We start from the raw sequence: 16215 nt of genomic DNA, 5'->3' as shown, positions 1-16215 counted from the left end.
GCTTGGTATTTCCTACATTCAAGCTCAGTGCTATGGTTTAGGATATATAGTAGTATATTCTGGGAAGGAAATCTACATGCTTGGTTAGAAAATATTTTTTTTTCTTGGTGTTACTGGGGATTGAACCCAGAGGGCATTCTACCTCTGAGCTATACTCTTAGCCCTATTTTATTTTTATTATTATTATTTTGGAATGGTCTCACTAGCTGGGCATGGTGGCGCATGCTTGTAATCCTTGTGCTTGGGAGGCTGAGACAGTAGGATTGCTCAGGTTCAAAGCTAGCCTCAGCTACTTAGTGAGGCTTTCAGCGACTTAGTGAGACCCTGTTTCCAAAGAAAGTATAAAATACATCTGGAAGTATAGCCCTGAGGTAGAAAGCCTCTGGGTTCTACCCCCAGTACCACACACACACACAAAAAGGTCTCACTAGGTGCTAGAGAGCCTCATTAATCCAGCTGAGACTGGCTGCGAACCTGCAGTCCTCCTAGCTCAGCTTCTCAAGTATTGAGATTACAAGTGTGTTCTATCAGCCCAGCTTGATCAGATGGAGTTTTCTTTTTTTGTACTGGGGATTGAATCAAGCGCATTCTCCCAGCCCTTTTATTAATTTTGAAACAAGGCCTTCCTAGGTTGATGAGTCTTACTACTTGCTGAGGCTGTCCTTGAACCTTCATTCTTCCTGTCTCAGCCTCCCAAGTACTGGTAGCCAGGTGTAATCCCAGATCTTGAAGGACTGCTCTTACTCAGCATGGTGGTTCATGCCTGTAATCCAGTACTTGGGGGGACGAGACCAGAGGACTGCAGGTTTGAGGTTGCCCTGAGCAATCTAGACCTGTTTGTACCTCAAGTGTACAATGTTTCTGAGTTCTAGCTCAAATACGAAAACAAAACGGCCCCAAAACCCAGTAGTTTCACCTTATCATTTCTGAGTATAGAACGTGACGTGCAGTAGCCTTGAAGAGCTTCCCTGCCTGAGTCCTGCCTGAGCTCAGCCCTCTTATCAGCGTGGTTTGCTCCCACTCGTTTCCCTAGCACCCAGTTCTCAGCTTGTGATAGCTGGCCAGGCTGAGGCTTCTGTCCTCTCACCACAGTGACCTTCCTCCTGCCACATGGACCCTCTCTGGTGTGCCTGTTCTGTCTGTCCACAGTCTGGCTAGGCTTCATCCTGGATCACTTCTTTTCCTGACGTGTGTGTGTGTGTGTGTGTGTGTGTGTGTTAGTGTTACTGGGGGTGGAACCCAGGGGCTTTCTACCCCCAGGCTACACTTCCAGACCTATTTTATACTTTATTTGGAGACAGGGTCTCACTAAGTTGCTAAGAGCCTCACTAAGTAGCTGAGGCTGGCTTCGAACCCGTGCGATCCTCCTGTCTCAGTCTCCCAAGCGCTGGGATTACAAGTGTGCACCACTATGCCCGGTCTTTTTGATTTTTGGTGGTACTGGAGATGGAATCCAGGGACATTCTACCTCCTAGCTACAATACCAGCCCTATTTTTTATTCTTTTATTCTTTCTCTTTCTTTTTTTTGCTGGTTGGGGCTGGAACCCAGGGGCATTCGATCTCCGAGCTACACCCCCTGCCCTGTTTTTTCTTCTTTACTTTGAAACAGGGTCTCACTAAGTAGCTGAGGCTGTCTGTGAACTCCGATCCTCCTGTCTTAGCCTCCACCATGCCTGGCTCCCTTTTCTTCATTATTTTGTATGTTTAATGGCCTTTGTTTAGTGAGTTACATGTATTATCAGTATTATATATAGTAATATTGATATGTTCTGGGTTTGTGTAAGAATTCAGTAATTGAAAGCAGACATTTACACAGTAAAGCAATTCTTTTGCCATATTTCTTAGATAACATTTCTAACAGACATTTTTTGTTTTGCAGTTTATAGAAGGGTCATTTGAAGAGTATTTAAAACGTTTGGAAAACCCACAGGTATGCAGTAATCTTCTTAATGTATTTCTATTTGTATATATCCAAAATACTGTATTAATAGGTCTGCTAAAATAGACATCAGTGGAGGTTATAGTGACAGTGTACTCTTTCTTTATGAACATTTTGTGTAGCTTTTAGTTGGAGGACAGTGGGGGCTATATACTGGAGGCATACCTCTCTGAGGACAGAGCCCTGCTCTCTGTCATAGGGGATGGTACTGAAGCATACTAGAAAGGCTAATGCTGGTGTGGATTTTGAGGATGCTGTGTGGTTTGTTGTCACTTGGTGGGTAGGCTGGGTTGTAATTTTTTTCCTGAGGCAACTGAGAAGGCAGAGCTTATTTATGGAGGTTCCATTTCTCATAATCAGAGGGAGGAGACTCCTAGATAAAGAAGACTGCCACTTTTTCACCAACGTTGCCACGTTTTCTTAGTTATGTTGGAGTTAAAAGATTTTTTTCTGTTTGCAAAACTGATGTTTTCATTGTAAAAATTGAAATCTCACAGAATGGGCTGAGTGTGTAGCTCAGTGACAGCTGTGCTTAGCATAAGTGAGAGTCTTTCTTGGGTTTAGTTTCAGCATCACACACAAATACTAACTCAAACCCAAGTTTTATGGAATGGCATTAAAACATTTTTTGTGTGTGGCACTGAGGATTGAACCCAGAGGCATTCTGCCTTTGAGCCAATCCCCCAGCCCTATTTTATTTGTATTTTGAAACAGTGTCTCCCTAGGTTGAGAGTCTCACTACTTTCTGAGGCTCTCCTTGAACTTGCCATCCTCCTGTCTCACCCTCCCAGGTACTAGACTAGGATTACAAGCCTGCAGCACCACACTTGACTTGGAATGCCAATTAGAATGTGGGTGGTGGTGTACGCTTGTAATCTCAGCATTTGGGAGGCTGAGACAGGAGAATCGTGGTTCACTGGCAATCTCAGCTACTTAGTGAGGTCCTTTGCAATTCAGTGAGACCTGTTTCTTTTTTTTTTTTTTTTTTTTTTTTTTTGTGGTACTGGGGATGGAACCCAGGGGCTTCCTACATCTGATCTACACTCCCAGACCTATTTTTATTTGGAAACAGGGTCTCACTAAATCCTGAGAGCCTCACTAAGTAGCTGAGGCTGGCTTTGAGCCTGTGCAATCCTCCTGTCTCAGCCTCCCAAGCGCGGGGATTATAAGCGTGCACCACCACGCCTGGCTTTAGCCCTTTTTTTTTTTTTAAACAGGTCTGGGGATGGAATCCAAAGGCATTTGACTTCTGAGCTACACCTCAACCCTACTTTTTATTTTTTATTTTGAAATAGGGTCTTACTAAGTTACTGAGGCCCCAAGTAGCTGAGGCTGTCCACAAACTGCAATCCTCCGGTCTCAGCTTCCTGAATGCTGGGATTACAAGCGTGTGCCACCATGCCCAGCTGATCTAGCCTTTCAAGGTTTTATTTCTTGCCTGGTAGATGAAGGCTTTTTGATTTTTGGTGGTACTGAAGATGGAATCCTCCAGGGATATTCTACCTCCAAGCTACACCCCCAGCCTGATTTTATTCTTTTATTTTGAAACAGGGTCTAAGTTGCAGTGGATCTCACTGTGTTGCTGAGGCTGGCTGTGAACCTGCAATCCTCTGGTCTCAGCTTCCCAAGTACTGGATTAGGAGTGTGTGCTACCATGCCTGGCTTAGATGAAGAGTTTGAGAGTGGGTTCACTTTTGAAGTTTGAATAGTCAAATACATTGACTTTTTAGTTTTTTGGTACTTGAGATTGAACCCATAGTCATTTTACCTTGGAGTAAAATGAAACAGGATCTTACTAAGTTGCTGAGGCTGGTCTTGAACCTGCTATTCTCCACTCTCAACCTCCCATATACTGAAATTACAGATGTGTATCACCATGCCTAGCTGAAGTCCAAATAGTTCTAAGTAAGCAATGCTGGGACCGAGGGCATTCAAATCTGAGCAAGAGAGATGCAGAAAACAGTTTGTGTGGAGCCCGGACTACACGAGCATGAGAAGTCGTGAGAAAGAAATCAGGGCGGACTGGATTGTCAGAGAGCCCTTGGTGCTAGGTTCAGTAACTTGGAGCTTATGCTTGCTTGCTTTACTTATTTTTCTATTTATTGATTTATTTACTTTTTGTGGTGCTAGGGGTTGAACTGAGGGGCTTTCTACTTCCGAGCTATGCCCCCAGCCCTATTTTACTTTATTTTCTTTGTGGTACTAGAAAATTGAACTCAGGGGCATTCTACCTCTGAGCTACACCTCCAACCCTATTTATTTTTATTTTGAAACAGGGTTTCATTATAAATGGTCATTAGTTTAATGGGAGGCTCACTATTATTGAGGCTGTCTTTGAACCTTTGATCCTCCTATCTCAGCTCAAGTACTGGGATTACAAGTGTCTGTCACCACATCTGGCTATTTTTTGTTTGGTACTGGGGGTAGAACCCAGGGGCTTTTCTACCTCTGGGCTATACTCCCAGACCTTTTTTATACTTTATTTGAAAACAGGGTCTAAGTTTCTGAGAGCCTCACTAGGCTCAGGCTAGCTTTGAACCTGTGCGATCCTCCAGGAGTCTCAGCCTCCCAAGTGCTGGGATTATAAGCATGGACTATCATGCCCGGCTCTGGCTACTTTAAAATTTTTATTATTTTTTGTTGTACTCAGGATTGAACTCTGGGCCATTCTACCTCCAAGCTACACCTCCAGCCCTAATTAATTAATTAGTTAATTTATGCTGTACAAGGGATGGAATCCAGAGGCATTTTACCTCTGAGCTATACCCCTCAGCCTTATTTTTTATTCTTTATTTTGAAACAGGGTCTTACTGAGTTGCAAAGGGCCTCACTAAGCTGAGACTATCTGCAAACCGGGATCCTCTTGTCTCAGCCTCCCAAATGCCAGGATTACACCACCACACCTGGCTTTATATTATTTATTTTTGAAACAGTTTCTCACTAAGTTGTAGGCTTCATTAAGTAACTCAGGCTGCCTGTGAATCTGCAATCTTCTTGTCTCAGCCTCTGAAGTACTGGGATTGCAAGCATGGGCCACCATGCCTGATTTATGACTTTGAATAGGCTGGCTTTGAATCTGTGATCCTCCTATTTCAGCCTCCAAACTAGTTAGTGTTACAGGTGTGCACCACCATGCTCAGCTATTTAATGTTTTTTTTTTTTGTTGTTGTTGTACTGGGGATGGAACCCAGGGGGCATTCTACCTCCCGAGCTACCCCTCCAGCCTTTTTTTTTTTTTTTAATTCTTTATTTTGAAAGGGACTTACTGAGTTGCAAAGGACTTCAGTAACTAGCTAAGGCTTGCTGTGGACTGAGATTCTCCTGTCTCAGCCTCCCAAATGCTGGGATTACAAGTGTGTGCCACCACGCCTGGCTTACTTAATGATGATTTTGTTTAAAAGCTCATTAGTTGGCCGGGCGTGGTGGCGCATGCTGTGGTTTGTAATCCCAGCACTTGGGAGGCTGAGACAGGAGGATCACGCAGGTTCAAAGCCAGCCTTAGCTACTTAGTGAGGCTCTCAGCAACTTAGCGAGGCCCTGTTTCCAAATAAAATAAAAAATAGGTCTGGGAGAATAGCCCGGAGGTAAAAAAGCTCCTGGGTTCCACCTCTAGTACCACCAAAAAAAAAAGCTCATTAGTTGAATTGTATAATGGACAGGTATGGAGATGTTGTATAAAGTATAATGTAAAGTGTGAGACACGTAACGTGCCAACTTTCTTTTCTTCGATGCAGGAATGGGTAGGACAAGTGGAAATAAGTGCCCTTTCTCTTATGTACAGGTAAATGCAATAATAGTATAAGTAAAACAACTAGGGCGTTTAATGTATTTTTTTCTACTAGAAATGTAAGATAATAAAACTGGTATTTGTTTATTTTTGTAGTACTGGGGGTTGAACATAGGTCATTCTACCTCTGAACTACACTCCCAGCTCTATTTTTATTTTGAAACAGGGTTTGTACTAAGTGGAGGAGTGTACCTCATTAATTTGCTGAGACTGCCTCAAACCTGTGATCTTCCTGTTTCAGCATCCCAAGTACTGGGATTATAAGTGTGTGCCACCATACCCAGTTTGCAAAGCTGTTTTGTATGTTGGTTATAAAACATGTTTTCTTGTTTTGTTATTAATTGCATCAGTGGGATTTTGACTTTTGTCATTTGTGTGTGTGTGTGTATGTGTGTGTGCGCGCGCGCGCACGCGCACTGTGGTGCTGGAAATTGGACCCAGTGGCATTCTACTTCCAAACTATACCTAGAGTTCTTTTTTGGTGGTATTGGGGCTTGAACCCAGGGGCATTATAAAGGTGTAGTGCTTAGTTTTTTTCATTACTATTTCTTGAAACTGCTGTCTGCAGTGCTTAGAACATAAGCACATATCATGCTCTTGATAAGTGAGTTATTTAATTTAAATTCATGAAATATATTTCTTTAAACATACTTTCTAAATGTTATTTATTTTTAGGAAAGATTTTATTATTTATCAGGAACCAAATGTTTCACCTTCACAAGTAACTGAAAATAATTTTCCTGAAAAGGTAAGAATTTTTCAAAGTATTTGTAAAGAATTTTAAGCTTTTCAGCAGTACAAGTACACTATAGTTAGACATCTTCTAAAGTACTCTCTTTTGTGTATGTGTGGGTCTGGGGATGGAACCCATAGGTTACTTTTTTTTTTTTTTTCTGAAGATTTAAAGAAGTGTATTAGAAAGATAGAAATACAGAAAATAGAAATACAGCTCCATACCAGACTGGCATGGAGGGGTGACTCAAAATGAATACACCCCATAGGTTACTTTTTAAATGTTACATATGTGAGGAAGAAACCTATCTTGTGTTTTCCTTTCAGGTGTTACTGTGTTTTTCTAACGGAAATCATTATGATATTGTCTATCCAATAAAGTATAAAGATAGCTCTGCTATGTGTCAGTGTAAGTATGACTTTATATTTCTATAGGAAATTATATTTCTAAACTATATAGCTTCAGAAAGAATTTACAGAAGCCGGGTGTGTTGGTGCGTGCTTGTAATCACAGCATTTGGGAAGCTGAGAAAGGAGAATCACGGTTTGTAGACAGCCTCAGCTACTTAGTGAGGCCTTCTCAACTCAGACCCTGTTTCAAAATAAAGAATAAAAAATAAGGCTGGGGGTGTAGCTTGGAGGTAGAATGGCCCTGCCCCTGGGTTCCATCACCAGGACCGCAAAAAAAGAACTTACAGGCTCTTTTCTTTTTTCTTTTCTTTTTTTTTTTTTTTTTGGTGGTACTCAGGATTGAATCTAGGGGCATTCTACTACTACTACTTTTTATTTTCTTCTTTGTGGTACTGGGGATAGAACTCAGGGGCATTCTACCTCTGAGCTATACCCCTCCAGCCCTATTCTTTATTCTATATTTTGAAACCAGGTCTTACTGAGTTGCAAAGGGCCTCACTAAGTAGCTGAGGCTGGCCGCGAACCGTGATCCTCCTGTTTTAGCATTCCATATGCTGGGATTTAAGCGTGTACCACCACGCCTGGGTGGCGTTCTACTTTCGAATTATACTTCAGCCCACCCTGTTTTACTTTTTATTTGACACAGGATCTTACTAAGTTTAGGGGCTTGCTAAATTGTGGAGGGTCTAAGTTGCTAAGGCTCTTCTTGAACCTCCTGTCTCAGCCTCTCAAGTGCTAGGATTACCAGGCCTGGCTTGAATAGCCTTATTCCCCCCTGCCACCAAGAGGCATTCTACCTCTGAGCTATGCCCCACACCCACAGGTCTTTTTTAACTTCGTTTTTAATTTTTTTGCAATTCAAGGGATTGTAACCAACGGGCATTTTACCTCTGTGCTATGTCTCCAGCCCTATTTATTTTTTATTTTTATTTTGAAAAAGTGTCTCACTAAGTTGTGAATTGCCTCCCTAAGTAACTGAGGCTGGCCGCAAACCTGCAATTCTTCTGTCTCAGCCTCCCAAGTACTAGGATTACAAGAGTGCCGCCACACCTGGCTTTTATTTTTATTTTTATTTTTGGTGGTACCGGGGGTGGAACCCAGAGGCTTTCTACCTTCGGGCTATACTCTCAGACATATTTGGAAACGGGGTCTCACTAAGTTGCTGGAAGCCTCACTGAATAGCTGAAGCTGGCTTCGAACCTGTGTGATCCTCCTGTCTCAGCCTCCCAAGCACAGGATTACAAGCGTGTGCCACCACTCCCGGCCTATTTTTATTTTTATTCTTTATTTTGAAACAGGGTCTTAATAAATTGCAGAGGGCCTCTAAGTTGCTGAGGCTTCTGTGAACCTGCAATCCTGTCTCAGCATCACATGTACTGGGTTTAAAAGCCTTGCGATTATGCCCATCTTAACATGCGTGTTTTTTGGGGGGGGCAGTACTGGGGATGGAACTCAGGGGCATTCTACCTCTGAGCTACACCCCCCAGCCCAGTTTTTTATTTTTTATTTTGAAACAGGATTTCACTGAGTTGCAGAGGGTCTCAATAAGTAGTAGCTGAGGCTGTCTCCAAACCACGATCCTCCTTTCTCCCAAATGCTGACATTACAAGTGTGTGCCACCACGCCTGGCTACATGCATTTTTTTGGGGGGTGGCACTGGGGGTAGAACCCAGGGGCCTTCTACCTCCAGGCTATATTCCAGGACTTATTTTATATTTTTAATTGGAAACAGGGTTTTACTTAGTTGCTGAGAGCCTCACTAAGTAGCTGAGCCTGGTTTTGAACCTATGGGATCCTCCTGTCTCAGCTTACCAAGTACTGAGATTACAAGCATGTGTCACCATGCCCAGCTTACATGCATTTTTTTTTTGTGTGTGTGGGTCTGGGGATAGAACCCAAGGGCATTCTACCTCCGAGCTATACCCCCAGCCCTATTTTTAATTCTTTATTTTGAAATAAGATCTCAGTAGTTGCAGAAGGTCACATTAAGTAGCTGAGGCAGTCTGAACTGCGATCCTCCTGTCTCAGCCTCCTGAATTCTGGGATAACATGAATGCTGGGATTACAAGTGTGTGCCACCACGCCCGGCTTGCAAATTAAGCATTTGACTTTATTTGGCACTCAGGTTGGGTTTTTTCAGATAGTTTTCTGTTGTGGAAGTTCTTCTGTTCCTGAGACCAGAGTCCCTATTTGTGGCTTGTCCTCTAATGTGCTATGCCCTGTTCCTCTTCCTAGCACTTTTAGCGTTATTGATGTTTTCCATCCCAGTCTTCCATGGTTAGGCATGACTTGTGACTGTCCTCAGTCTCAATTTCCTCCTCTATGGAACTAGAATAGCATTCCAGGTGCTGAGATTAAATGTGAGGTCACATAATGCCTATTTAATAAAGCACAGTGTTTGGAGGGATTGATTGTGCAATCTGCATATTTAGCTGTCGATGTCATCATACTTGTTTCACAGTTGTGATGACTTTATGTTCTTTGCTTCAAAAATGGTAGTATTTTATATAGTAATTTCAAAGTGCTCATCTGCAGACAAATTCTTTTTTTTTTTTTTTTTTTGTGATACTGGAGTAGGAACCCAGGGGCATTCTACCTCCGAGCTATACCCTCAGCCCTATTTTTTATTCTTTATTTAAACAGGGTCTCACTGAGTTGCAAAGGGCCTCACTAAGTAGATGAGGCTGTGTATAAACTGTGATCCTCCTGTTTCAGCCTCCCAAATTCTGGGATATTACAATCTTGTACCACCATGCCTGGCCTTTTTTTGGTGTGTGGGTGGCTGGGGATGGAACCCAGGGGCATTGACCTCTGAGCTCCACCCCCTGCCCTAGTTTTTATTCTTTAATTTGAAACAGGGTCTCATTACATTACGGAGTGCCTCTCTAAGTAGCTGAGGCTGTCCGCGAACCACGACCCTCCAGTCTCCGAATGCTGAGATTACAAACGTGCGCCACCACACCCGGCTTGCAGACAAATTCTAGCTGCTTTATAGGCAATTTTCTGATTACATTACTGACTGTAAGACAATACAGATACCAAGTTAGGATTTCAGAAGCCTAAACAATGTGGTCATTTTTTGTTTTTGTTTCTAAAAATGCTTGAACTTTATATTTCATAAAATTTCTCATTAATTGCAGCTCTCCTTTATGAATTGCTGTATGAGAAGGTGTTTAACACTGATGTTAGTAAAATCATGATGGGACTCGACAGCTGTGAAGCAGCTGGTGAGAACAGCAGTGAGATATCTGACTCAGAGGATGACAGCTGCAAGTAAGAGTGGGTTGAAATCCTGAGCTAAATCTTTCCAATACTGGACAGAAACACTTTAATAATGTGTTTTCTCACATTTGAAGTGTTATATGTAAATGAAACAGTAATTTTGACTAGAAATTTTATCCCTGACACTTATATTTAACTTCTACTTTAGCACTGGTTTTTATTTGGTGGAGGTACTGGGGATGGAAAACCAGGGGCATTCTACCTCTGAGTGAAACCCCATTCCATTTTTTTTTTCTTTATTTTGAAACAGAGTCTCACTGAGTTGCAAAGGGCACTAAGTAGTGAGGCTGGCTGCAAATCTGTGATCCTTCTGTTTCAGCCTCCCAAATGCTGGGATTACAAGCATGTGCCACCATGCCCGGTTTAGCACTGTTCTTTTGAAATTTGCTGTTTTTGGCTGATCAGAGTATACGTCTGTGTAAAGTAGATGCGTATGTAGAATAGAGTTGTTTGTATCTGTATGTGTGTAAAATGTTGATGTTATCTTGTCCATTTTTTACATACTTGGTGATGGGAAATTGCAGTTTTGATTTACTTTACCATTTTCTTCCTTAGAAAATCCTTTTTTTTTTTTTTTTTTAATGTGGTACTGGGACTTGAACCTAAGGCATTCTACCTCTGAAGTACACCCTCAGCCCTATTTTTATCCTCTATTTCTAAACAGGTGTCACTAAGTTGCAGAGGACTTCCAAGTACCTCAGCCTGGCCATAAGCTAGCGATCCTCCTGTCTCAGCCTCCCAATAGGAATTACAGGCCTATGCCTCCAGGCCTTAACATCCTCTTTCTTTTTAGACAACAGTCCTAAATTATAAGTGTGTAAACATCTGTGGATTGTCTTTCTGTGTAGATTGTAAACAAACACAACTTTGTTTTCTTTTTTGGTATTGGTGTTTGAACCCAGGAGCATTCTACCTCTAAGCTACGTCCCCAGTCCTCTTATTTTCATTTTGAAACAATTTCTTCTTGACCTGCTGGGCTGGCCTCAAACCTGGGATTTTCCTTTCTTGCAGTCCCAAGTGCTTGGATCCTAGGCAACCACTGTGGGCTGTGGAGACCTAAATCTTCTTTTTTTTTTCTTCCCCACACAAGACCATAGGATAAAGGACTTAGGCTCTGGAAACCCAAATGTGGGCTCAGTCTGGTTTCTGCTGAGTAGGGAGTAGGCTTGGGGCAAGTTACTTAAGTTCTCTGAAGAACCATACTTTCTGTAGTTAAAAGTGAAGATAACTTAGTATTTCCTTAAAGGTTTTGACTTTTATGAATTCATGAGATGTCATGTAAGGTGCATAAGCTCAGTTTCTAGATTCAATATCCAGCATATATTATTTTATTATTTTATTTTGGTGGTACTGAGTTTTGAACCGTAGGGGTATTTTATTCAGCACACCTTTTTTATTTTTATATTTTGATACAGGTTTCATTAAATTGCTTAGGATGGCTTACCAACTTTTTAAAATTCTACCTCAGCCTCCCAAATATCTGATATTACAGAAGTGTTCCACTGCACTTTGCTATATAGTTTTTTTTTTTTTGTAGCTGGGGATGGAGCGGAGCCCACGGTTATTCAATTTGTGAGCTACACCCCCAGCCCTGCTTTGTTGTTGTTGTTGTTGTTGTAGTACTGGGGGTGTAAGCCAGGGGCTTTTCTACCTCCGAGCTGTACTCCCAGGCCTATTTTTTTATACTTAACTATGTTTTAATACTTCACTAAGTAGCTGAGGCTGGCTTTGAAACCTGTGGGATTCTCCTATCTCAGGCTCCCAAGTGCTGGGATTACAGGGGTGTGCCACCACACCTGGCTCCAGCCTGTTTTTTATTCTGTTTATCATTCATTCATTCATTCATTCATTCATTCATTCATTCATTCATTTTCCCGGTCTGAGGATGGAACCCAGGGGCATTCCACCTCTGAGCTACAAACCTTGTCCTATTTTTTATTCATAATTTTGAAACCGGTCTCACTGAGTTGCGGAGGGGCTTGCTAAGTAGTTGAGGCTGTCTGTGAAGTGCAATTCTCAGGTCTCAGCATCTCGATGCTGGGATTACAAGTTTGCTTCACTAAGCCCGGCTTTTCTTCGATATTTTGAAATAGGGTCTTACTGAGTTGCAAAGGGTCTCACTAAGTAGCTGAGGCTGCCCTTGAACCGTGGTCCTCCTGTCTCATCCTCCCAAATGTTGGGATTACAAGCATGCACCACCCAGCTATATAGTATTTTTCATAAAAGGGTTGAGTCTTTTTTAATATGGTTGTAATGGGATAGTTTTTTTTCTTAAGCAGAATCTCACCTGTACATTAAAAAAAAATTATATTGACTCTTGTAAGTTCAATTATCCTCTTCATCTAGATACTTTGGTCTGACTTAAGTTTTTTAGATGAGGTTAGACAATAATTGCCTGCAAATACATTGCCCTGTTTCTAATTATGGTTGTTTTTCCAACTTTGTAGGAGTAAAACTACTGCTGCTAATGATGTGAACGGATTTAAACTTATGCCAGATAATGAGGTAATTTTAAAAAAAATGTTTCATTCATTTATTGTGTTACTGGAAATGGAACCCAGGGACCTTCTACCTCTGGGATACACTCTCAGATCTATTTTATACCTTATTTGAAACAGGGTCTCACTAAGTTGCTGAGAGCCTCACTAAGTAGTTGAGGCTGGCTTCGACCTGTGAGATCCTCGTGTCTCAACCCTCTTAGTACTGGAATTACGAGTGTGTGCCACCACACCCGGCTAAAAAATGTTTTATGAAATTCTCCCATACAGACAAAAGCATATCAGCCGGGCTTGGTGGCACACACTTGTAATCCCAGCATTGGGGAGGCTGAGACCAGAGAATCTCAGTCGTGGACAGCCTCAACTACTTAGTGAGGCCCTCTGCAACTTACTGAGACCCTTTTTAAAAGTAAAGAATACAAAATAGGGAAGCGGATGTAGCTCAGAGGTCCATTGCCCCTGGCTTCCATCCCCAGACTCACCAAAAAAAGCCTATCAATTTCTAGGGTGGTTTTTTTTTTTTTTGCTGGTTTGGGGATGGAACCCAGGGGCATTCTACCTAGGAGAGACACCCCAGCCCTATCATTTACTCTTTATTTTGAAACAGGGTCTTTGAAGACTTTTTTTTTTTTATTTGATTTTATACTTGGATGTAAAACCGAAGTTCAGAAAGTGTTGATGTTAAGACAGGCATGGCACACACTTGTAATTCCAGCATTTGGGAGGCTGAAACAGGCAGATCTTGGTTCCAGGACAGACTCAGCTACTTAGGCCCTTTGCAACTGAGACCCTGTTTCAAAATAAAGAATTAAAAATAAAATAGTCCTGGGGTGTAGTTTGGAGGTAGAATGCCTCTGGGTTCCAACTTCCGTACTGTAAAAAAAAAAAAAAAAAGTGTTGGTGTTGACTGCATGTCCAATTTTGTTGTGTAGCACCTGAAGGACAGCGGGCCTTCCACTGGCCTTCCTCTGTCTAGAGAAGTTCTGAAGTCACTCAGCCCAGCCGTCTATAGGAATGTGGAATATGAAATGTGGCTGAAGTCTAAACAAGGTGAATTAGAAATCTGACTCTTTGGTAAATGTGCTTTGTGGCATTTGTAGAAAAAAGTAATCTTTACATCATACTGATGTTATTTTTAATAGCTCAACAAAAACGTGACTATTCCATTGCTGCTGGTTTACAGTATGAAGTTGGAGATAAATGCCAGGTAAGTGGTTTTTATTTATTTAACTTATTTGTACTGGGTGGGGGGGAGTCAAACCCAGAGGCTTTCTATCTCTATGTTAACCCCCCCAGTCCTATTTTATTTTAATTTTGAAACAGTCTCACAAGGTTAATGAGAGTCTCTACTTGCTGAGGCTATCCTTGAACCTGTGATACTCTTATCCCACCCAAGTACTGGGATTACAGATGTGTCCCACTATACTTGGCTGTAAGTGATTGTTATAAAAAAAGAAAAGATATTATTTAAATATCACTTTTTCTAATGGAAAACGAACTGAGGTTTGAATATTTATTAATTTTGATTTTATGTATTTCATAAAATTCTGATATGTGTATATTTTTTTGGTATGTCTGGGACTGCGGATTGAACCCAGAGGAATTCTACCATAGAGATGTACTCCCAGCTCTTTTTTTTTTTTTTTCTTTTTTTGGTGGTACTGGGAATTGAACTAAGGCATTCTACCTCTGAGTTACATCCCCAGATGGAATTTTCTTTTTATTTGGACCAATTCTACTAGATTGCTGAGAGCCTCCCTAAATTGCTGAGGCTATCCTTGAACCTGTGATCCTCCATTCTCAGCCTCCCAAGTACTAGGAGCACAAGATACCATACCCACTTTTTTTTTTTTTTTTTTTTTCTGGTCTGGGATGGAACCCAGGGGCATTTGACCTCCGAGCTATACCCCCAGCCCTATTTTTTTATTCTTTATTTTGAAACTGGGTCTCACTGAGTTGCAGAGGGCCTCACTAACTAGCTGAGGCTGTCTGTGAACCGCGATTCTCCGGTCTCAGCCTCCCGAATGCTGGGATGACAAGCGTGCGCCACCACGCCTGGCTCATACCCAGCTTTTTTCTTTTAAATTATAAACAAAGATTCACTTAGTTGAAGAGGGCCTTGCTAAGTTACTGAGGTTGGTTGTGAACCCTCAGTAGTCCTAGCTCAACCTTCCAAAATAGTGTGTGCTATCACCCTGGGCTTCATGTATTCCTTTTAATAGGATATCAGGTACTCATTTTTTTTTTAGGGTGATACTAGTGTGCTCTACCACGCCCGGCTCTCTGCTTCTATTTTATTTTTATTTTTGATTTTGAAGCTAGGTCTCGCTCAGTTGCTATGATTGGCCTCAAAACTATGATCCTCCTCTCCTGGTTTCCCAGGTACCGAGATTGCAGATAGCACACAGCTATCCTGGCAGTGGTGATCTTTTATCACTATAATTGAGTACTACCAATGGTGTGTTAGAGAACTGTTGGTGTATCTATTTTTACAGATTTTTAGAAAAGGTCACAGCTAAAACCAGAGGCATTGTACCTCTGAGGTACACTCTTAACCCTGTTGTATTTTTTATTTTGAAATAAGGGCTTGCCCAGTTGCCAAGGAGATTGCTGAGGCTGGTCTTGAACCTAAATTCCTTGTCTCAGCCTCTCAAGTACTACGATTACCAATGTGCCATTATGCCCAGCATAGATAAACTTTTTTTTTTTTTTTTTTTTTTTTTGCGATACTGGAGATGGAACCCAGGAGCATTCTTCAGGAAACAGGGTTTCACCGAGTTGCTACATCTCATCTCTTGTTTGGAGCTCTCAGAGATTCTGCTTCAGCTTCTCCTTTACTATTTATTATTTCTTCACACTAATGGGGATGAAACCCAGGGGCATTGTACCTCCGAGCGACACCCCCAGCCCTATTTTCTATTCTTTATTTTGAAACAGGGTCTTACTGAGTTGCAAAAGGCCTCATTAAGTAGATGAGGCTGTTCTGCGAACCTTGATTCTCCTGTCTCAGCCTCCCAAATGCAGGGATTACAAGCATGTGCCACGATGCCCAGCTTCTCAATTATTTAGAAAAGCAATTTTGGAAATATAAACAAAATTTTTTTTCCTTTTTATACTGAGAGGAATGGAGGTCAGGGAGCCTAGAGGGGCAGATTTTACTTTGTGTCTTCCAATAAATGCTTATTTTCTTTTTAATTCAAGACAATACATTTTACTGATTTTATTTACTTTGGTGGTGCTGGAGATTCAACTAAGGGGCCTTTTTCTTTCTGAGTTACACTCCAGGCCCTATTTTTTTTAAATTTTTTATTTGGAAAAAGTAGCCAAATAAAAGTTTTCCAGAACTCACCAAATTGCTGAGCCTCTTTTCAAAAGTTGTGATTCTCCTGTGTCAGTCTCCCAAGTACTGGGATTACAGGTGTCCACTACCACACCCTGCTAAGACAATACAATTTATAAGCTTATCAACAGTCAGGCTTGGTGGCACATGCTTGTAATCCCAGGACCTGGGAGGTGGTAACAGGAGGATCACAGGTTAGAGACCAGCCTCTACAACTTAGCAAGA

At 41.6% G+C, this 16215-nt stretch overlaps 1 protein-coding gene across 2 annotated transcripts in view; it reads left to right on the top strand.

Annotated features, from left to right (window-relative positions):
* The window catches only part of OTUD4 (OTU deubiquitinase 4), a gene marked incomplete at both ends in the record, with an annotated part of 43984 nt that overhangs the window by 11551 nt on the left and 16218 nt on the right, over positions 1-16215 (top strand). For both annotated transcript variants that reach the window (XM_080698056.1, XM_080698055.1), the window contains 8 exons: positions 1881-1931; positions 5675-5721; positions 6403-6475; positions 6787-6868; positions 10011-10143; positions 12600-12657; positions 13583-13700; positions 13793-13857. In XM_080698056.1, the coding sequence (XP_080554182.1) occupies positions 1881-1931; positions 5675-5721; positions 6403-6475; positions 6787-6868; positions 10011-10143; positions 12600-12657; positions 13583-13700; positions 13793-13857 (627 nt within the window). The remainder of the gene's footprint in view (positions 1-1880; positions 1932-5674; positions 5722-6402; positions 6476-6786; positions 6869-10010; positions 10144-12599; positions 12658-13582; positions 13701-13792; positions 13858-16215) is intronic.

The sequence above is a fragment of the Muscardinus avellanarius genome (assembly GCF_963383645.1).
Source record: "Muscardinus avellanarius genome assembly, chromosome: 6".
Classification (NCBI taxonomy): Eukaryota; Metazoa; Chordata; class Mammalia; order Rodentia; family Gliridae; genus Muscardinus; species Muscardinus avellanarius.
This window is presented reverse-complemented; position numbering and strand designations above follow the sequence as displayed.